At 41.5% G+C, this 16,686-nt stretch overlaps 1 protein-coding gene across 1 annotated transcript in view; it reads left to right on the top strand.

Moving 5' to 3' along the window:
• The window catches only part of ppp2r5b (protein phosphatase 2, regulatory subunit B', beta), a 42,566-nt gene that overhangs the window by 18,894 nt on the left and 6,986 nt on the right, over positions 1 to 16,686 (top strand). The window contains exons 2-10 of the mRNA XM_069717009.1: positions 1,507 to 1,703; positions 4,384 to 4,485; positions 6,291 to 6,383; positions 6,689 to 6,819; positions 8,054 to 8,113; positions 11,351 to 11,459; positions 15,250 to 15,303; positions 16,161 to 16,211; positions 16,397 to 16,516. Of these exons, the coding sequence (XP_069573110.1) occupies positions 1,507 to 1,703; positions 4,384 to 4,485; positions 6,291 to 6,383; positions 6,689 to 6,819; positions 8,054 to 8,113; positions 11,351 to 11,459; positions 15,250 to 15,303; positions 16,161 to 16,211; positions 16,397 to 16,516 (917 nt within the window). The remainder of the gene's footprint in view (positions 1 to 1,506; positions 1,704 to 4,383; positions 4,486 to 6,290; positions 6,384 to 6,688; positions 6,820 to 8,053; positions 8,114 to 11,350; positions 11,460 to 15,249; positions 15,304 to 16,160; positions 16,212 to 16,396; positions 16,517 to 16,686) is intronic.

Here is a 16,686-nt window from a genome sequence, read left to right on the forward strand (position 1 = left end):
TACTCTATAATTGGCTGTAGTCACTATCTGAAAGAAGAGAAAAAGCAACTTTAGAGCACAGCAGAATACATCATGTTGGTATTGTGTTTGTGTCTTAGTCTGTGGTGGCAACCCAACGCATTGACCAGTCAGGTCTCAGCAGGTTCGGATTAAACGCATTACTGATCCAGTAAAGTCCACCGAGGTGCTGCAGGGTCACTCATACATGACGAGGATGTGTAAACTGATTAACTTAACTTATGTTGGTTAAAAGAAACCCACGTTCATTTTTGCTTCATCGCGGACTCGAACACGTTTGGTAAAATTCCCATCCAGCCACCCACGACCACATCCCTTTGTGTACTTTGTCACGACCTCTTTTACTGGCTGGTCATACATGCGTGTAGTTTTCACGCATTGGCAAGGAAAAACGTGACACTGACACAGTATCCTCTCGTGGACAGATGAGTGTATTTCACACTTTGGTGTGATACCGGGCTGGTACTCATTTTCTATTAATATTCATAACAATTCTGACAAACAGCATCATAACATCATAAATATACACGTGCAGCCTGAAACGTCTGCAACATAAACAAAAATTCTGCCAGAAGTATTATTTCAAAATAAATCCCTTAAAAACCTTTAGAGGGAGGATTCGCTTTCATATTTAGTATTTCATTTATCTCAATATATATGTGTTTATTATCGCCCAGTCCAAACCTCAGGCATAGCTCACTATATATATATATGAATCTAAAATGTGGATATTTCACTGCTATATTTAGCTATTGAGTCATCAATCATCAGAAAAAGAACCAAGCATTCCCATTTGGCTGCTGTCAAAGCTTATGAGTCTCTGTTTTGGTGTGTGCTTCGTTTTTGTGCTATTGCATGATGCTGCACAGGCTGAGCTGCTAAGTTTCACACCCCCTCAGGCCCGTGGAATCAATTTGAAAGTCCTTGTATGTGTTCAGTAATCCACGGGTATCAGCCACTCTCTCAACATCTGTGAAAAGTGGAGTTTTTGGAGGCCGGAGGTTTTAATGTGACGACCGGCAGCAGGTTGTTTCAATGACAAACAGGTCAGAGGAACGAGTCTGACATGGAATAGGACTGAATACAACACAGCCATGTGTGTGTGTTTGGACTGAAGTGTGTGTGTGTGTGTGTGTGTGTGTGTGTGTGTGTGTGTGTGTGTGTGTGTGTGTGTGTGTGTGTGTGTGTGTGTGTGTGTGTGTGTGTGTGTATTTTAGCCTCGGTGTGTGTGTGTGTGTGTGTTTGTAGAATAATAGTTTGCTCTCTTTCCCTCATTTCCTTTGAGCGAAGTTCGAGCCTGGACAATATGTACACCCCAGCTTGGTTTCTCACGCTCCCACTTTGTCAAACGATTCACCACCAAACACACACAAAGTGCCCTTCAGGAATGGATTTGGCCGAGTTTCCTCACCTTTTTTTTTTTTAGTCTGTAAACCTATGTGTCTTAACATTTCTTTTTCTCTCTCCTTCTTTCTCTCAATTGTCCAGACGCCCCGGTGGCAGAGTTACATGACCTGTTCTGTAAGAAGCTGCAGCAGTGCTGTGTGCTGTTTGATTTCCTGGACTGCGTGGCCGACCTGAAGGGGAAGGAGATCAAACGTGCAGCGCTCAACGAGCTGGTGGAGAGCGTGGCCACGAGCAGAGGAGTTCTCATCGAGCCTCTCTACCCGGAGGCTATAAAGATGGTAGGAGGGGAGGAAGGAAGGGATGTTAGTGTTTAAAGAGATGGACTATAGTGCAATAATCTCCAACCCGAGAAGGATAAATCCAACAAGTTGTAGATCAAGAGATGAAAAAAACCTACTTTGTTGGAGTTAGGCACAAAAACTAGTTGGTTAGGATTAGAAAAAGATCATTATTTGGGTTACAATCCATGTTGCTTTCTCACAGACTTGGACCCTGATCTCCTGGTTGAAAGTACGTGTGTGTACATTTCACGCTTAGGTATGGCCAACCGTGACGCTGACACGGTATCTTCTAGTGGACTGACTGCTTTGGGGTGATACAGGCCTGCTCTAAATGTTGCCCTTTTCTTGTGAAAGACGAGATACTTTTACCTCTTCAAACTTATAAAATCCTTTAAATCAATGAGATGTGATGTGGGGTCACAAGTGGAAATTGCTTGATTTTAAGGCAACACAAGCCAAACACATTGAAAACCCATGACTGATGATAGGAGAACAGATGAAGGTACTGAAGTACAAGACAGATGAGTAAAAGTTAACTATCCAAAAGCCAAAATAGTAACATTTGGGAATGGACAATGACAAACAATGTGCATGTTGGTGGAGCAAACGGATCAATAGAAAGATGGATAGAAGGAAAAGAAATATAGAAAGCCAGAAATATATTTCCACATGTGAATCAATCCTTATCAACAGCAACACCTGGAAGTCCAACAAATGGCAAGAAAAGAGATGAGGATATGAGGAGTGGAGGAGGAGGAGAAGATGGATGAAGGAGGAAGAGACAGCAGGTAGACGGTGTGATATCCAGCAGAGGAGCTCAAGGTGGAGTCACGAGAGGATACAAACATAGGAGAGAGGAAGAGAAAGGGAGAGAGGGGGAGATAGATAAGGGGAGGAAAGGAGAGTAGAAAGGTTGGAGAAGGTGCTGAGAGGCAGTAGTCTGCACTGATGGTGAGAAGGAGAGGGATGGAGAGGAGAGATAGGAGTGGAGAGTGTGGACACTAGAGATCCCAGAAGATATAGAGAGGAGGGGAGGAAGGAGGGATTGAGTCAGGGAGGGAAAGCCAGCAGCGGATAGAGCTTATGTTATATAGTCACTGTACCCAGAGGGGGTGGAAATGCTGATAGGACAAAGGATGGGGTGGAAGGAAAGTAGATGAAAGCTTTAATGTGTGGCTTCTGGCTTTAAAAAAAAAAAAAAAAAAAAAAAAGCTTCTGATAGGAGTAGCTAATAAATGCAGTGGTTAGGTGGGAGGCAAAGAAAGAAAAGCTCGATTAGGTTCAATGCTACAGTATGCAGATGACTCACTAAATACTGCCAAATCTGATGTTTCTAAAATTCAGAGATGGGCTCTGGAACAAGACGTACTCTGCATCCAATACCTATATTAGCATACTGTTTAGGATGCCAGAAAAAGAAGAAATACCAGGATGTCCTACTACATCTGGTTGTATTTGGCAGTATGAGGGCCAGCATACTTCTCTGTCTGTTCTGCCCCGCAGTCCTCTGAGCCTCTGAGAGAGTTGGTGGCACTAATGCTCTGCCCAACTGCAATTCACACATAGAAGAAGGAAAAGAAGCATCGAAAGGAAATGTACTCGTTCCAAGTCGCATCCTTTTTCAAATGCTGCGCTACAGATGTGACCAAAAGGATGAGAGTTCAAGTCGCATCTGCAGGACGTACTAAAAGTAGAAAAGAAAAGTTGGCACTTACACTTGGACAATAGGTTGTAAAGGTGGAGAGAGTGCTCTGAAACAAGGGGAATGGAGAGATGACAGGTCAAACCAGGTAAGAGCGAGGACGGGAGAAGCTTTTAACATAGTACTTGTTAACCTTACAGGATTTTAATTTCCAGAGAGCCATTTATTTATTTATTTATTGTTTTTGGAAGGGCTACAGAAAATGGAAAGACTCACTTTTAAATCCAAGTGAAATTTACTCACCGCCTTAAAATGAGCAAGTAAAGTGGCCCGTGGAAATGCATTCGCTGAATAAATCATGACGTAGCGAGCAGTCGCTGCATGACTTATCAGCCGTTCCTCCGACATAGTCTGTGAGCGGGATGTGGCCAACAGCGGCTGAAGTTGCTTAGAAACTGAAAAACAGTGACTCAAGAAAGCCATTTATTTCCCTTCATGCAACAGCTTCTTTTAACTGGACCCTTTTTTGTACTGTAGTGCAACACTGCCACCCACCCAACACAACTGTTGTACTTCATTTATGTGCTTGATTAGTATGGGACTCTTGAAGACTCTTAATTTGAAGGATAATTGGCATTGTTTTATTCATCCTGTGAGAGCTGAATTGCCGTGCAGTGACACAAATCTCCTCAGATAAATGGTTCGACGGAGGTTTAGTGAAACTCGTGAATACTGTGACGCGCATCATGTTGAAATGATGATTTAAAAAAAAAAAAAAATTAAATGACGTGCTCTAAAACTGTCATGACGAATACTATACCAGCACAGTTTTTCAATCTGAAACATTTCTTTGAAAATACAATCACATCTTTCTGTTTGTCATTTATTCCTCGCTAATCTCTTTTTCTACCTCCCCACCTACATCTCCCCCCTGTTCTCTTCCTGTATACATGTTTTCCACTTCCTATTTACTTCCTCACGCGCCTCCTCCTGTTCCCGTTGCTCTCCTTCCCTCCTCCCTCCATCATTTTCCAGATCTCTGTAAATATCTTCCGGACTCTCCCACCCAGCGAGAATCCAGAGTTTGACCCAGAGGAAGATGAGCCGACACTGGAAGCCTCCTGGCCACATCTGCAGGTAAATTATACTTGTGCACGTTCATGTGATGTTTAATTTGTGATCACATTCTGTGGAATTGCATCATTTTATGTAATTTAGCTCGCAGATGTAGAGAGGAAAGGCCAGTTTATCATCAAAATATGTTGACTTTGGCCTTTTTCTCCCCAAAAACTTGTGTTGTTATTTAAGTGAAACACAATGTCAGTGCCATGGACAAGAAGCCTGTATTATATATAGCCTATTTTATGCTACATTTTGGAGGTCAGGCAATGCCATAATCCACACAGCTCCCATCAGCAACTGCTTCAGAGGCAGCAGTTAGTGTTTATCTGAGCCGTGGGTCCTGAAGGTCGGTTCAGGCTGCGATTTAAAGTAAAATTACATGCCAAACTTTTATCACTTTTTTGGGGGGCCTGAATCACAAAATGGAGCTCTAACAACAAAGTACAACCCGGTCTCATCCCGTGGCGTCAAATACTGCTGTTTTTTTTTTCCGAGCCCGCTGGCATCTCAGGGATACGCTCAGCTGTGTGGCAGCAAAGCAACAGTTAGGTTCAGGAAAAGAATCCTGGTTTGGGATAAGATAAGTTGTGAAAGTAAAGATTACGAATGTCGTGTAAGTCAAATACATTAAAGTTCGCTTACATACTTGAAGTAAATCCATGCTGGCTTTTGCTTTCACACACACTCGAGCTGCGCAATTCTGGATAAAATGAGAACTGTGATTCAGTTGCTTCGAGTTGAGATCGTAATTATTTCTCTCATTTACCTGATACGGAAGGAAACGCAACAGAAAACATAATGATGCCTGATAGGCGAGCGGCACAAACTTTGGGCAACACTCTTGTTTGTAGATTAAATGCAGCAGCATCATGAATCTTCATGAACAGAAAAACAATCAATTTCAGTCTCTTGTCCCCTCTTCTTAAACACAACCTTGAAACAAGTATTTTTCGGTGTCGTCTTTTTGTTGGTGTTTCTCATTCGCTCTCACTGAGTTTATTTTCCTTCCTGCTGGTTTCTGCTGCTTTGCATCACATGCTTTAACGCTGTGTTGTCATTTGTTGTGGGAGAAAGTCGCAGCGCTCGTCTTGATGCTGCTGATGCCCCAAATGAAAACGCAGCAGAATTGTTTGTCATTTGGAAATGACAATGCATAAAGATATGAATGGACATTGGGATTTTCACGTGATTAATCATGCAGTCCTAACAGACTCAAACACTTGCTGGCCAGCTCATGAAACACTCAGTCTCCTGATTTACTTTTTTTTATTTTTTTTATTGAAAGAGGTAACTGACTATTAATCTGAGCATGCAGTGTGGGGGTAAATTTCTTTGACTGCCATTTGGAGCGGCTTTACAAGAACTGTTTGACTTTTTGAAAAATACGTTTTCTTGCCAAGAGTTAGATGAGAACATTGATACCACTGTCACATCTGCTTGGTCAGTATAAAGGGACATTCTGCAGCCTGTTAGCTTAGCTTCGCATTAAGAACGGAAACAGGGGGGAACTGCTTGCCTTGGTCTAAAGGTGAAAGGTGCAGACACAGTGAGGACAATAAAGATGAAACCGGATAATATCGCTCTTCTTTCTCCATCTCTTTGTCCTCCTCTCCCATTGTTTTGCCTTCTTAAATTTGTGCCTGAGCAGGTTTGGCGTCGAACTAAGCTAAACGGCTGCAAGCTTTAGCTATAAGTTAGAACAAACATCTAACCCTCTGGAAGAAAATGAATAATTCCCAAAATGTCAAACTTTTCCTTAATGAGAAAAACACAGACAGACCTAACAGTATCTAATCTCTCGCCTTTTGTGCCTCCGTCAGCTGGTGTATGAGTTCTTTCTGCGTTTCCTGGAGAGCCCGGACTTCCAGCCCTCCATGGCCAAACGCTACGTCGATCAGAAGTTTGTCTTGCAGGTAATCCTCTTTCTATCCTCAACTGGAAAGATCCAGTTTGTTAAATCCAAAACCTTTAAACATTTTATGCTGCTTCCAAAAACTCTGATAAATGGAAAGATGTGAATAAATGAAGCTTCTTTTTTGAAATATTGCACAACCTGCTCTTAAATGTCATTGAATTATGAGCTAAGTGCACATCCCAAAAAAAGTATTTAAAAACGTGTGTGTGTGTGTGTGTGTGTGTGTGTGTGTGTGTGTGTGTGTGTGTGTGTGTGTGTGTGTGTGTGTGTGTGTGTGTGTGTGTGTGTGTGTGTGTTGTTTAGCTCCTGGAGCTGTTCGACAGCGAGGACCCCAGGGAGAGGGAGTACCTAAAGACCATCCTGCACCGTGTCTATGGAAAACTACTGGGCCTCCGAGCCTACATCCGCAAACAGATCAACAACATCTTCCTCAGGTACAAGCTACAGTCCACAGAAACCAATGCACAGGATCTAGACGAGCTATTTATAGTGTTTGAACATCAATAAATCAAACATTAGCCTACTAACAAAGAGCATCAGCAGGAAGAGGAGCAGCCTCAGTGACCGCTATTATGCTTATTTCAGATTTGCGCAAGAGTTGCATAAAGGTTAATTATTTTACCACCCAAAACGATACAAGATTTACCATGTTAAACCAGGAAGTACTTTATATGAATACTTGTTCAGTGTTATAAAGGGATCTCTAACCGCCTGAGAACTTTTCCAAAACATCTGTTGCTCCTCAGCATATTATTAGTCTAATTCTAATTTGCTTAATCTTTACTGGGCTTTAAATGCAATGGAAAGGTGGAGCAGAATATGTTGGGGATATGTATATATATATATATGTGGAATATATGTATATGTTCCTGCAGCAGTTTCTTGATTGTAGTTCCTGCATTGTACTTCCTTCTTTCTGAAGCCCATGGAACTATTTGGTTGGAAAAGGAGCTAAACAAGAACAAAGGACCGGCAGTAGGAAGCACAAAGGTTAATGGAAAATCTAGCCTTCGTTTTGAGACACACAAAACCTCTTAAATCTACAGTTTGGTTCCTTCACATATGTACACACAGCACTGTGCACGTTTGCAGTTATAACACACTGAATCAGCCACGTATCTCCGTCCCGTATCTATCCCAAGAGTTAAATTGTTGTGTAGTGACACAAATCACCTCAAACGATCGGCCGAAGCAGCTCAGACTAACAGCGATGCTGTGATCATTTTTCATCTTATGCCTTCACCCGGTGTGCTGTTGCGTTTGCAATATAGTTCAAGGAAGGGAGAGCAGGGACGGTGCTACGAGCTGTGTTAGCTGGGATCTCTGACAGCGTAAAGATGCAGTATAAGTATAATATTGATCAGTTCCTGAGGACAGTCATGAATACCAATAAATTTCATGCACACATGGGTCATTTTACAGGAAGGTAACAAAATATGTTTGACTGTTTCTACAACTGCCAGCTGCTTTTACACTTGTTAAAGTAGAAACTGTTGCTTGACCTAATATTGCATCATTCAGCTCCTTTTGTGTGTGTGTGTGTGTGTGTGTGTGTGTGTGTGTGTGTGTGTGTGTGTGTGTGTGTGTGTGTGTGTGTGTGTGTGTGTGTGTGTGTGTGTGTGTGTGTGTGTGTGTGTGTGTGTGTGTGTGTGTGTGTGTGATCTTTAGGTTCATATATGAAACTGAGCACTTCAACGGAGTTGCAGAGCTGCTGGAAATTCTCGGCAGGTTTGTACTCACAAGCACACCCATGTCTGCTGCCCCGGTGCCGGTATACTTCAAGGCCTGAAGAATACGTTAGGAATAAATTCAATCAACCAGACACATATACACACTTATACACACACTATACTCGGCCAGCTGTTTCTTTTCACGAAACGGCTGGTAACATGGTAAAGAAAGTAACGGCAAAAACAAAAAAACAAAAAAAACTGCTACCGAGCAGATCTGCTGCTGCGACTGCTCAACACATAAAACAATACGCGTTCTCATTTATCATCCCTTTTTGTTATCAGGTAAACAAAACCAGCGTGCAGTCTGACGGTGTGAGAAGTGAGAATAAGGAAGGCAGGAAAATGAATAAGGGGGGAGAGGGAGGGGGAGGGTGGCGGCAGGAAGGAGATACAGAAACAAGAGACATAAACACAATATGACTCAGAAGTTTGTGTCCTTTCCTGCTTCGTCTGTGAACAATGAGGAGAGCCGAACTGATAAACAAATGTGTTTTGTCATGTCTATCCTGACACACCAATCAATGTGAGCAGGAATAGCAAGATGACAGTCATTAAGAGAGAGAGAGAGGGACCATTGAGGATGAATACAGATGTGATATAGTTGGTTTTCCTCTCTCTCTGTATACAAAATGTAAAAGACTAGTTGAACACTGTTGAGGTCCTGGTGAGCATATCATATTATAAAACTGGAAGACCAGGGCACGGCTCTCATGGCTCCGTCCAAAGTGGAAAAAAAAAACATGTCTACTAATACCTTTAAAGCTTTTTTGTTTACGTTTGATTTGATTAAGCTGCACATGAACAGGTTTGTTGCCAGTGTCAGCGTTGTTAGCTTCCTCCTGTCAGATAAAGCAACTGCAAAAATACAAAAACAACAACAACAAAAAAAAGCAAACAAAAAAAAATACAAACAAACAAACAAACAAAAAACCTCCCAACCGATTTGCTCGGAGGACATTTTGAATTTACCAGCTACCTGCTGCAGTTATAATCCTCATTACCTAGCAGGCTCGGTTGTTTTTCTATCTTTAATTATTTAACTTAATTTAGGCAGAAATGACTCTAAACAATCTTTATTGGTGTATACATAGAGAAGTGGAGGAGACGTTGAGAGAGGGGGATTTAAATAGATCTAGATAGACTTGAGAAGTTTGCTTGAACTTGGATTATCACATTAAAATGAAGCACCTGCGTTAGCAGTTAGCTTCTGTTGGTTTGAGCAACCACAAAGAAAGACTGAATTTTTGTTTGTTTTAGAGTTGTGTGGCTTTTTTTTTTAAGAAGGACTCTAAAAAAACTAAATGCAGAAGAGAAACTACTGGGTTTTTTTTATACTTTGATGCTGAGTAATAATCCAAAACTACATGAAAGCTAGTGTTTTTTTTTGTTTTTTACATAATAGGAAGTGTGTAAGACACTTTATAGAGCACTCAGAGAAAGTACAGATATGAGTTCATAGCAGGGGCATATTTGTATATCAGTTCTTAGACAGACGTGTTAATACTGCTGAGAGACACAAAGGACAAATACAATAAACCAAAGATGGTGGAAATGGATAAATTGCAGCATAAACAAGTCAGTATTAGAATAAATAAATGTTAACTTCAGGGGCATTTTGGTGGCTGGAATCTGTCTTCCTCTGTCTGTCTATGTTTTTCAGTGTCTGATGTTATACTTAGAAAGGAGATGAAAACGGATGTATTCAGACAGATGTTGAGATTGGAGACATTTGTCCTTAATGCTGCTCATGCATAATAATTTCAGCAAAAAAAATGTAGATTTCCCAACAATAAAAGATGAAGCGATGCATACGAAAGAAACCCCGAAACTTCGAACTTTCGAGCCCCATTTCACTTGTTTATGATCAAAAAGTGAAGTCAAAACTGGACTGTGATTTTTGAGTTTTGGAGAGGATACTGTGGAGAAGAGGGAGAGGATGAATCCAAGGTGAGAAAAGAGGGATACATGGAGATGAAGAGGGTGATGAGTGAGTGAACAGTGAGTCAGAAGTGGAGGAAGGAGGGAGAGCAGGAGAGGAGAGAGAGGTTTGTATTCATGTTGGTGGTAACAGAGGTATTTATAGCTCCTCCCACACACCTAGAGAGGGAGAGAGGATGCACTGTACAGAAAAAGAGAGGGAGAGGAAGGAGACTGGGGGTATTCAGAAAAAGGTTGAGAGGGACACAGAAAGACAGATTAGAGGAACAGCAGGAGGGAGACATTATTGAAGGGATCTTGTGTTTAACACACAAAGACATTATTGGGACTGAAGGCAGACTGACAGGTAGACTGATACAAAGACAAACACATAAATCGTCTACGCAAAAACTGACAAACGGCCCGGAGCGTCACACTTTCCAAGTTTAGTTCCCACTCGTACTGCTGCTCATACTTTGTCTGTGTCGGTCGGTGCAGTAGTAAGCCGAGCAGACCACGCGTTTGTCCAGTCACTTGGAAATGGACAAGAATAGACTCCACCACGCAGACAAATGTGAAGGCTTACACATAATGTGAGTCGAGTTTAGCTTTTGGAGCAACATTTGATGTTGTCATATAAACAAATATAAATTTTTCTGCTTTACCACAGAGTTTTTCCACTATTAGTCCAAATGCATTATTTATTGTTACAATAGACCCACAGTGCTGTTAGCTATTAGGCTGCAAAATGATGTTACATCTTCCTTTATCCTGTCTGGAGCCGAAGGAGAACAAGGTTCATTCTCATATTTGATAAGTGTCTTAAAAGCCGATGCGGCTCACCATTAGACAAATTATTGACTGATTGAGTGGCCGAAAATTTATCAAGTGCTGTTTTGATAATCAATTTGAGGCAATTATCCAGTGAAAACAACAAATATACATGTCTCTCCTCTTCTCAAATGCCACATCTTAGTGCTTTTTTTTAAATTTTGTATTATTGTTAATTGAATAAAGTCTCTTTTAGGTTTGGAGTTTATTAACAAGTTATTTTTTTGATATTGAAATTTGCGGTGTAACATTTTATTTACATTTTTAAAAAGGATTAATTGAAACAAATCGAGGTATTAACTGATAATAAACATACTCGCATGATGCAGATTGAAGCTAATTAACAGTGTAGTTTTCAGTATTTTTTTTAACATATTAAAACATGAAAACTTTACCCTTTTTTGCCATGAAAGGGGCAAAAATATTCCCATACCACACAGGTGAAACGGTCTCTTTAAGTGTCTTCTCATCTCCTCTATTCCAGCATCATCAACGGCTTCGCCCTGCCTCTGAAGGCCGAACATAAGCAGTTCCTGGTTCGGGTCCTCATCCCACTCCACACAGCAAAGTCCCTTTCCATCTTCCATGCACAGGTCAGTGATCGTCCCACGCACGCAAACATTTCTACGTCTTTGTTTACACATTAGGCTGTTTTAGAAAATCTTGCACCCCCAACCGGTTTCTTTGGATATCTCTGGGCAGGGAAAACGGTTTCTGACACCCTTTTATGTTTTATGTAACACCACAAATGCGGTCACACGGCAGCAACATTATTTGATGTCGTTTGATGCCATATTTAAATCCACATGCAGAGGAGGAATATGTATTTTAATTGGCTGATCTTCGTTACATATGTTCTTCCATTTGTGTCGTGTGACGCTCTGCGCTTATATTTTGTTCCCACCAAACGCACCTCTGTATTACGTTTGCCTGGGAAGAAAACCCACTGAAACGTCAGTATTTAGAACTTAATTCTCCAACTATAACAAACTGGATTTCAGTTTATCTTCAGGCTTCTTTACACCAGCCTCTAACCTGTGTTTTATTCTAACAGTAATCTAATTGTCAGTATAACCAAAACCATGTCAAGTTAGCAGCATCTATAGAAACATTTGGCTTGATGATATGTAGGATAAACACCGGGAAGACGAAAGTCTGGACTTACTTTAATATCATGAATGTCTCACATATATATCAATATCTCATGATAGTGGTGGTTAGGGATTTCTGCGATGCGTCACATGTACCACTAGGAGGCAGAGTTGAGTCACATATGATACTGCAGAGAGAGATGCTCTCACCTCGGGAGTGAATGCCTGATGTCTCTTTGCTGTGTTGGTGTACGTGTGTTTGGGTTGTCATAAGATTTGATGACATAGATGGCAGCCAGTCATCATGTGTGGCACACATTTGCTTATACAGAAGGTACAGTTTGTGCTTCACAAACTGGTCTGAGGTATGTGTGTGTGTGTGTGTGTGTGTGTGTGTGTGTGTGTGTGTAAGTGTATATGTATTCTGGGTCTCAGCATCACCGTGCCCTACATTTCTTCCCAGCCCTCTCCCTGTGGTTCACACACATACATTATTCACACGCTCAAACACACTCGGTTTGACAGGGTCACAGGAGAGACGGTGCCGGTGGACGGCAGTTTTCTGCTCAGTAGGTGTGGCGCTGCAGGACTGACCCAGTTCTGGATGTAAATATCCAAATGTAATATCACAGCAGAACCTTTTCACCATCGTTAAGGTTTCTCAACACTCTGTAATATGTTTCAATCACCCCTCCTGTAGGCGGTGAAGGCTTTCGTATGACTGAGTTGTCAAACCGCTGTTACAGCTTCAGTGTGGAGCACCAGCAGGGCCATTATCATTGATTTCCAAAAAAGCAAATGCATTGCAATCACATCAGACAGTCAAACTTAAATTTAAAATGAATCCCTTCTTATAAACCAGTAAATATACTGTAGGTTTTTTATTTTAATGTGTTTACTGGATCACAGCTGTATTCACCAAAAAGGAGGAATTTAAGTTTTATGCATTTTTAAAGCGGATATATCACAGTTTTACAGACTTTTTACTGAGATAGCGCTTTAAGCACCTGCGCAGCTTCAGGCTTCAGGAACAGTGAGCTGTTGTTTAGTCCAATATGTGAGTTTAGCACTTTTGCAGGTTATTCCCTGACTCGGCACATTAGTTACTTTGTGTTATGATCACGGGGGTCATGTAACGACAAAAGACAGAACGTGCAGAAGCTGCATACGACTCAGCAAGTCCTGAAATAGCATGAACAAAAAATAAACAACTAATGGGAATCGATGCAAATGTTAGTTTAATTAATTTCCACGTGAAAGCTAGTTAGACTAGCATAATAGCTTCCACTTTCAGTTTAAAACCTAGTAAGTCCATTTTCCATTTTCTGCAAAGAAGCTAATTATCCGAGCTTACAACTTCCACTTCAGTCTGACATAGCCTGGTTCGGCTTCCATTAACAGATTCACAGGTAAAAGGTCAAAACTCGAACTCTCCACAACAAAGGCCGGGTATCGAACTTTGATAGTTTTATGACCACAACCAAATTGGTTTCGTTATATCGAGCATCAAAATTGCTTGAAATTTGGGCCGTATTTTTGATACCTGCGCTACAACCACGCCGTCACGTATTCGTTTTAAAACTCGTAACTTCTGCTCCGTTGATGCGTGAGTAAATATCATCGTGTCAGTGAGCAACAGCAGTATGTAGCCTCTACTTGGGCTTAAGTTGAATGTGAGGCGTTGAGGTGACAACTGTTAACCGTAGCAACAGAAAAATACCTGTGTTGATGCTCTCCCCCTCTAAAGCGCATGAAAGCTTATCTTAAAGTGTGCTGTCATTTTTATTTATCTCCAATTTAATTTGATCAAATTTGGCATTGAAGTCAAGGTATTGGTTCTGGGACCGGTATTGAAAAAAAACAAACACCCGGCACGACTCCAAAATGACTTCAACTCCAAGAAGAGAATTTGAACTGTCGCCCTGACAAATCAATATTTGTAAAATCCTTACCTTCAAAAGACTACAGTGTTCATAATCCTTCACCTAACAATGGCCTCCTGCTCCCACAAAGCCCGACTTGACAACAGAATCCAACATCATATTTACCCCGAGCGATTTCTCTAAATCCTCACTAATGCTTTAAATAGTTTGACCGCTCAACCTCTTTATTTTAATCCTCTTCTTTTTCCTACTTTTCTTTATCTTAACATCCCTGCTTTCAACGGTCCCTTTTATTTTATTTTAAAAAAAAAAATTTGTTTTGCCTCTGTTCTCTCCTTCACTGTACTTCTGTTACCATGTTGTGCTGCAAGCGAAGGACAGGAAAGTTAGGGATGGAGCGAGAGGAGAAGACAAACAGGAAAGATGCCCCCATAAGAAGAAAAAGGGATTAGACAGAAAGATCGGTAAAATAGATGAAAGCTGTGTGAGATGTGAAGGCCAGACAGACGATGGAGCTACAGGTCGAAGGCAAAGAAAGAAACAGCAAAAAAAAAAAAGTGATTGTCCCACAAAAAGGTATAAAAACACCATCAACAATCTGACACAACCTCAGTTGTCTTGTGACTATAAAAGTAGAAGCTTTAATTTGATGACTTATGATCGAGCTTACGGTCATAAAATGAAGCGGTACAGTAATAATGTGAACAATTCAAAAGTATAAATAGGACACAAGAGGAAAGACGGCGAGGCAGAGACAAGAGGTCTAAACTCTATCTCACATCGCCCCTGAGGGACTGACTGTGTGCGTGTGACATCACTCCTTCCGAAGTAAACACACACACACACAGTCTCCGTCGCCACGGTGCCCACTCGCCACGGCAACCGGCCTGGGTGGAGGGGGCAACCGCAAAACACACACACACACACACACACACACACACACACACACACACACACACACACACACACACACACACACACACACACACACACACACACACACACACACACACACACACACACACACTCAGAATAATAGGAAATGATTGCAGCTCATATAAGAGGAGACAAGAGCTGATGTAGTGGACACAGTCAGACACGCACAGGCACGCACACGCACACACACACACACACACACACACACACACACACACACACACACACACACACACACACACACACACACACACACACACACACACACACACACACTTGGAAAACTCGTCTTTCCGATCTTTTGCAGTGTGTAATCCTGAGGGATAAGTGCTAAGATCCCCCTTGTCTCCTTGACAGCTCGAGGGTGTGTGTGTGTGTGTGTGTGTGTGTGTGTGTGTGTGTGTGTGTGTGTGTGTGTGTGTGTGTGTGTGTGTGTGTGTGTGTGTGTAACCCTTTGTTCTCTGTCGTTACAGCTGGCCTACTGTGTGGTGCAGTTTATGGAGAAAGATGCTACAGTGACTGAATATGTAAGGCTGCTTTTTCATTACCGTACTGACGACGTCACACTTAATAATCAAATTTAAAGGTTAATTCTGGTTTATAAGATCATGGCGTCTGAACTTTGTTGTTTGCTGAGATCTGGGAATGTAGCAGGAATCAGTCAAAGAAAACAGTCATAGAAGCTTTTAAAGCTCCACTAATCAATAATTTGATGTGAACGATGGGTCAACTGACTGTTTGTAGTGTGAAAAGAAGTCCCTTATATTTGACACTTATCACCCAAATCTGCATTTCCCCTTTAGCTGTGTTGAGCGTTTTAGCACCTTTGAGCTCATTGTTTTGGAGCCCACCGCTTCACTGTTTTGGTTCAGTCATACTGCTATCATCAACTCTGTTTCCACCTTGCAGGCAATTAGAAATCATTCCAGACATTTTCGGTACGCTTCTGTTTACTTGCACGTCCACATAAACCTGACGGGCTCGTGTTTTCTTGCTCTTTTGGACTCCCTTGTAATGAGGGTAATGATGTCATCTGGTTCCCAGATCTCAGCAATTACTTTTTGTGAGTACAGAGTTTCCATAACATAGAGAAGTTCTATATTTCTGCCAGTCACAGGAGCGTTATAATCAACGTAGCTCTTCGTTAAACCCAGCTGTAAAAGATGCAACCCTGCTGTTAAGAGGTTGAATCGGAGCATTAGATTTAATCTGCTTCTTCATTCAATGAAAATGAGATTCAGTGTTAACTCGATGACATGTTTCTTAATGCAGAAGCCAGAGTATGAATATGAGTTAATGAAGATGGACGCCAGCCAGCTACCCTGCTGAGCTCATGGCTACGGTGTTTATTTTTTGTTAATGTGTGTTTGTATATGCGCTGCAGATCATCAGAGGGCTGCTCAAGTACTGGCCAAAAACCTGCACGCAGAAAGAGGTGAGACAGACGATGATAAAGATCTGCTGATGTTCCTCTGCTGCTCTTTTCAACAGGCATTGCTGAAAGTGTTTTTTTTTTTAAATTTTTAACTTGTATGTGTGCTGTTGTGTGTGTGTGTGTGTGTGTGTGTGTGTGTGTGTGTGTGTGTGTGTGTGTGTGTGTGTGTGTGTGTGTGTGTTTAGGTGATGTTCCTGGGGGAGATCGAGGAGATTCTGGATGTGATCGAGCCGTCTCAGTTCATCCGCGTTCAGGAGCCGCTCTTCAAACAGATAGCAGCCTGCATCTCCAGCCCTCACTTCCAGGTGAAAAAAAATAAAAAAAAATAAATGTTACACAAGTCACTCACAGCCAGATTAAAACTGTTTTGGGAGTCGACTGAAATAAATAAATGTGATTACAGCGATCCGATTAGCCACAGATTTATTAAAAAGAAAACTGTTGAAGGAGACTTCAGAAATACATCCGTTACTTC

This window comes from Brachyistius frenatus, unplaced genomic scaffold (genome assembly GCF_029030835.1).
Source record: "Brachyistius frenatus isolate BFR_SWC_R1_liver_20210118 unplaced genomic scaffold, ASM2903083v1 Contig_166, whole genome shotgun sequence".
NCBI classification, from domain to species: domain Eukaryota; kingdom Metazoa; phylum Chordata; class Actinopteri; family Embiotocidae; genus Brachyistius; species Brachyistius frenatus.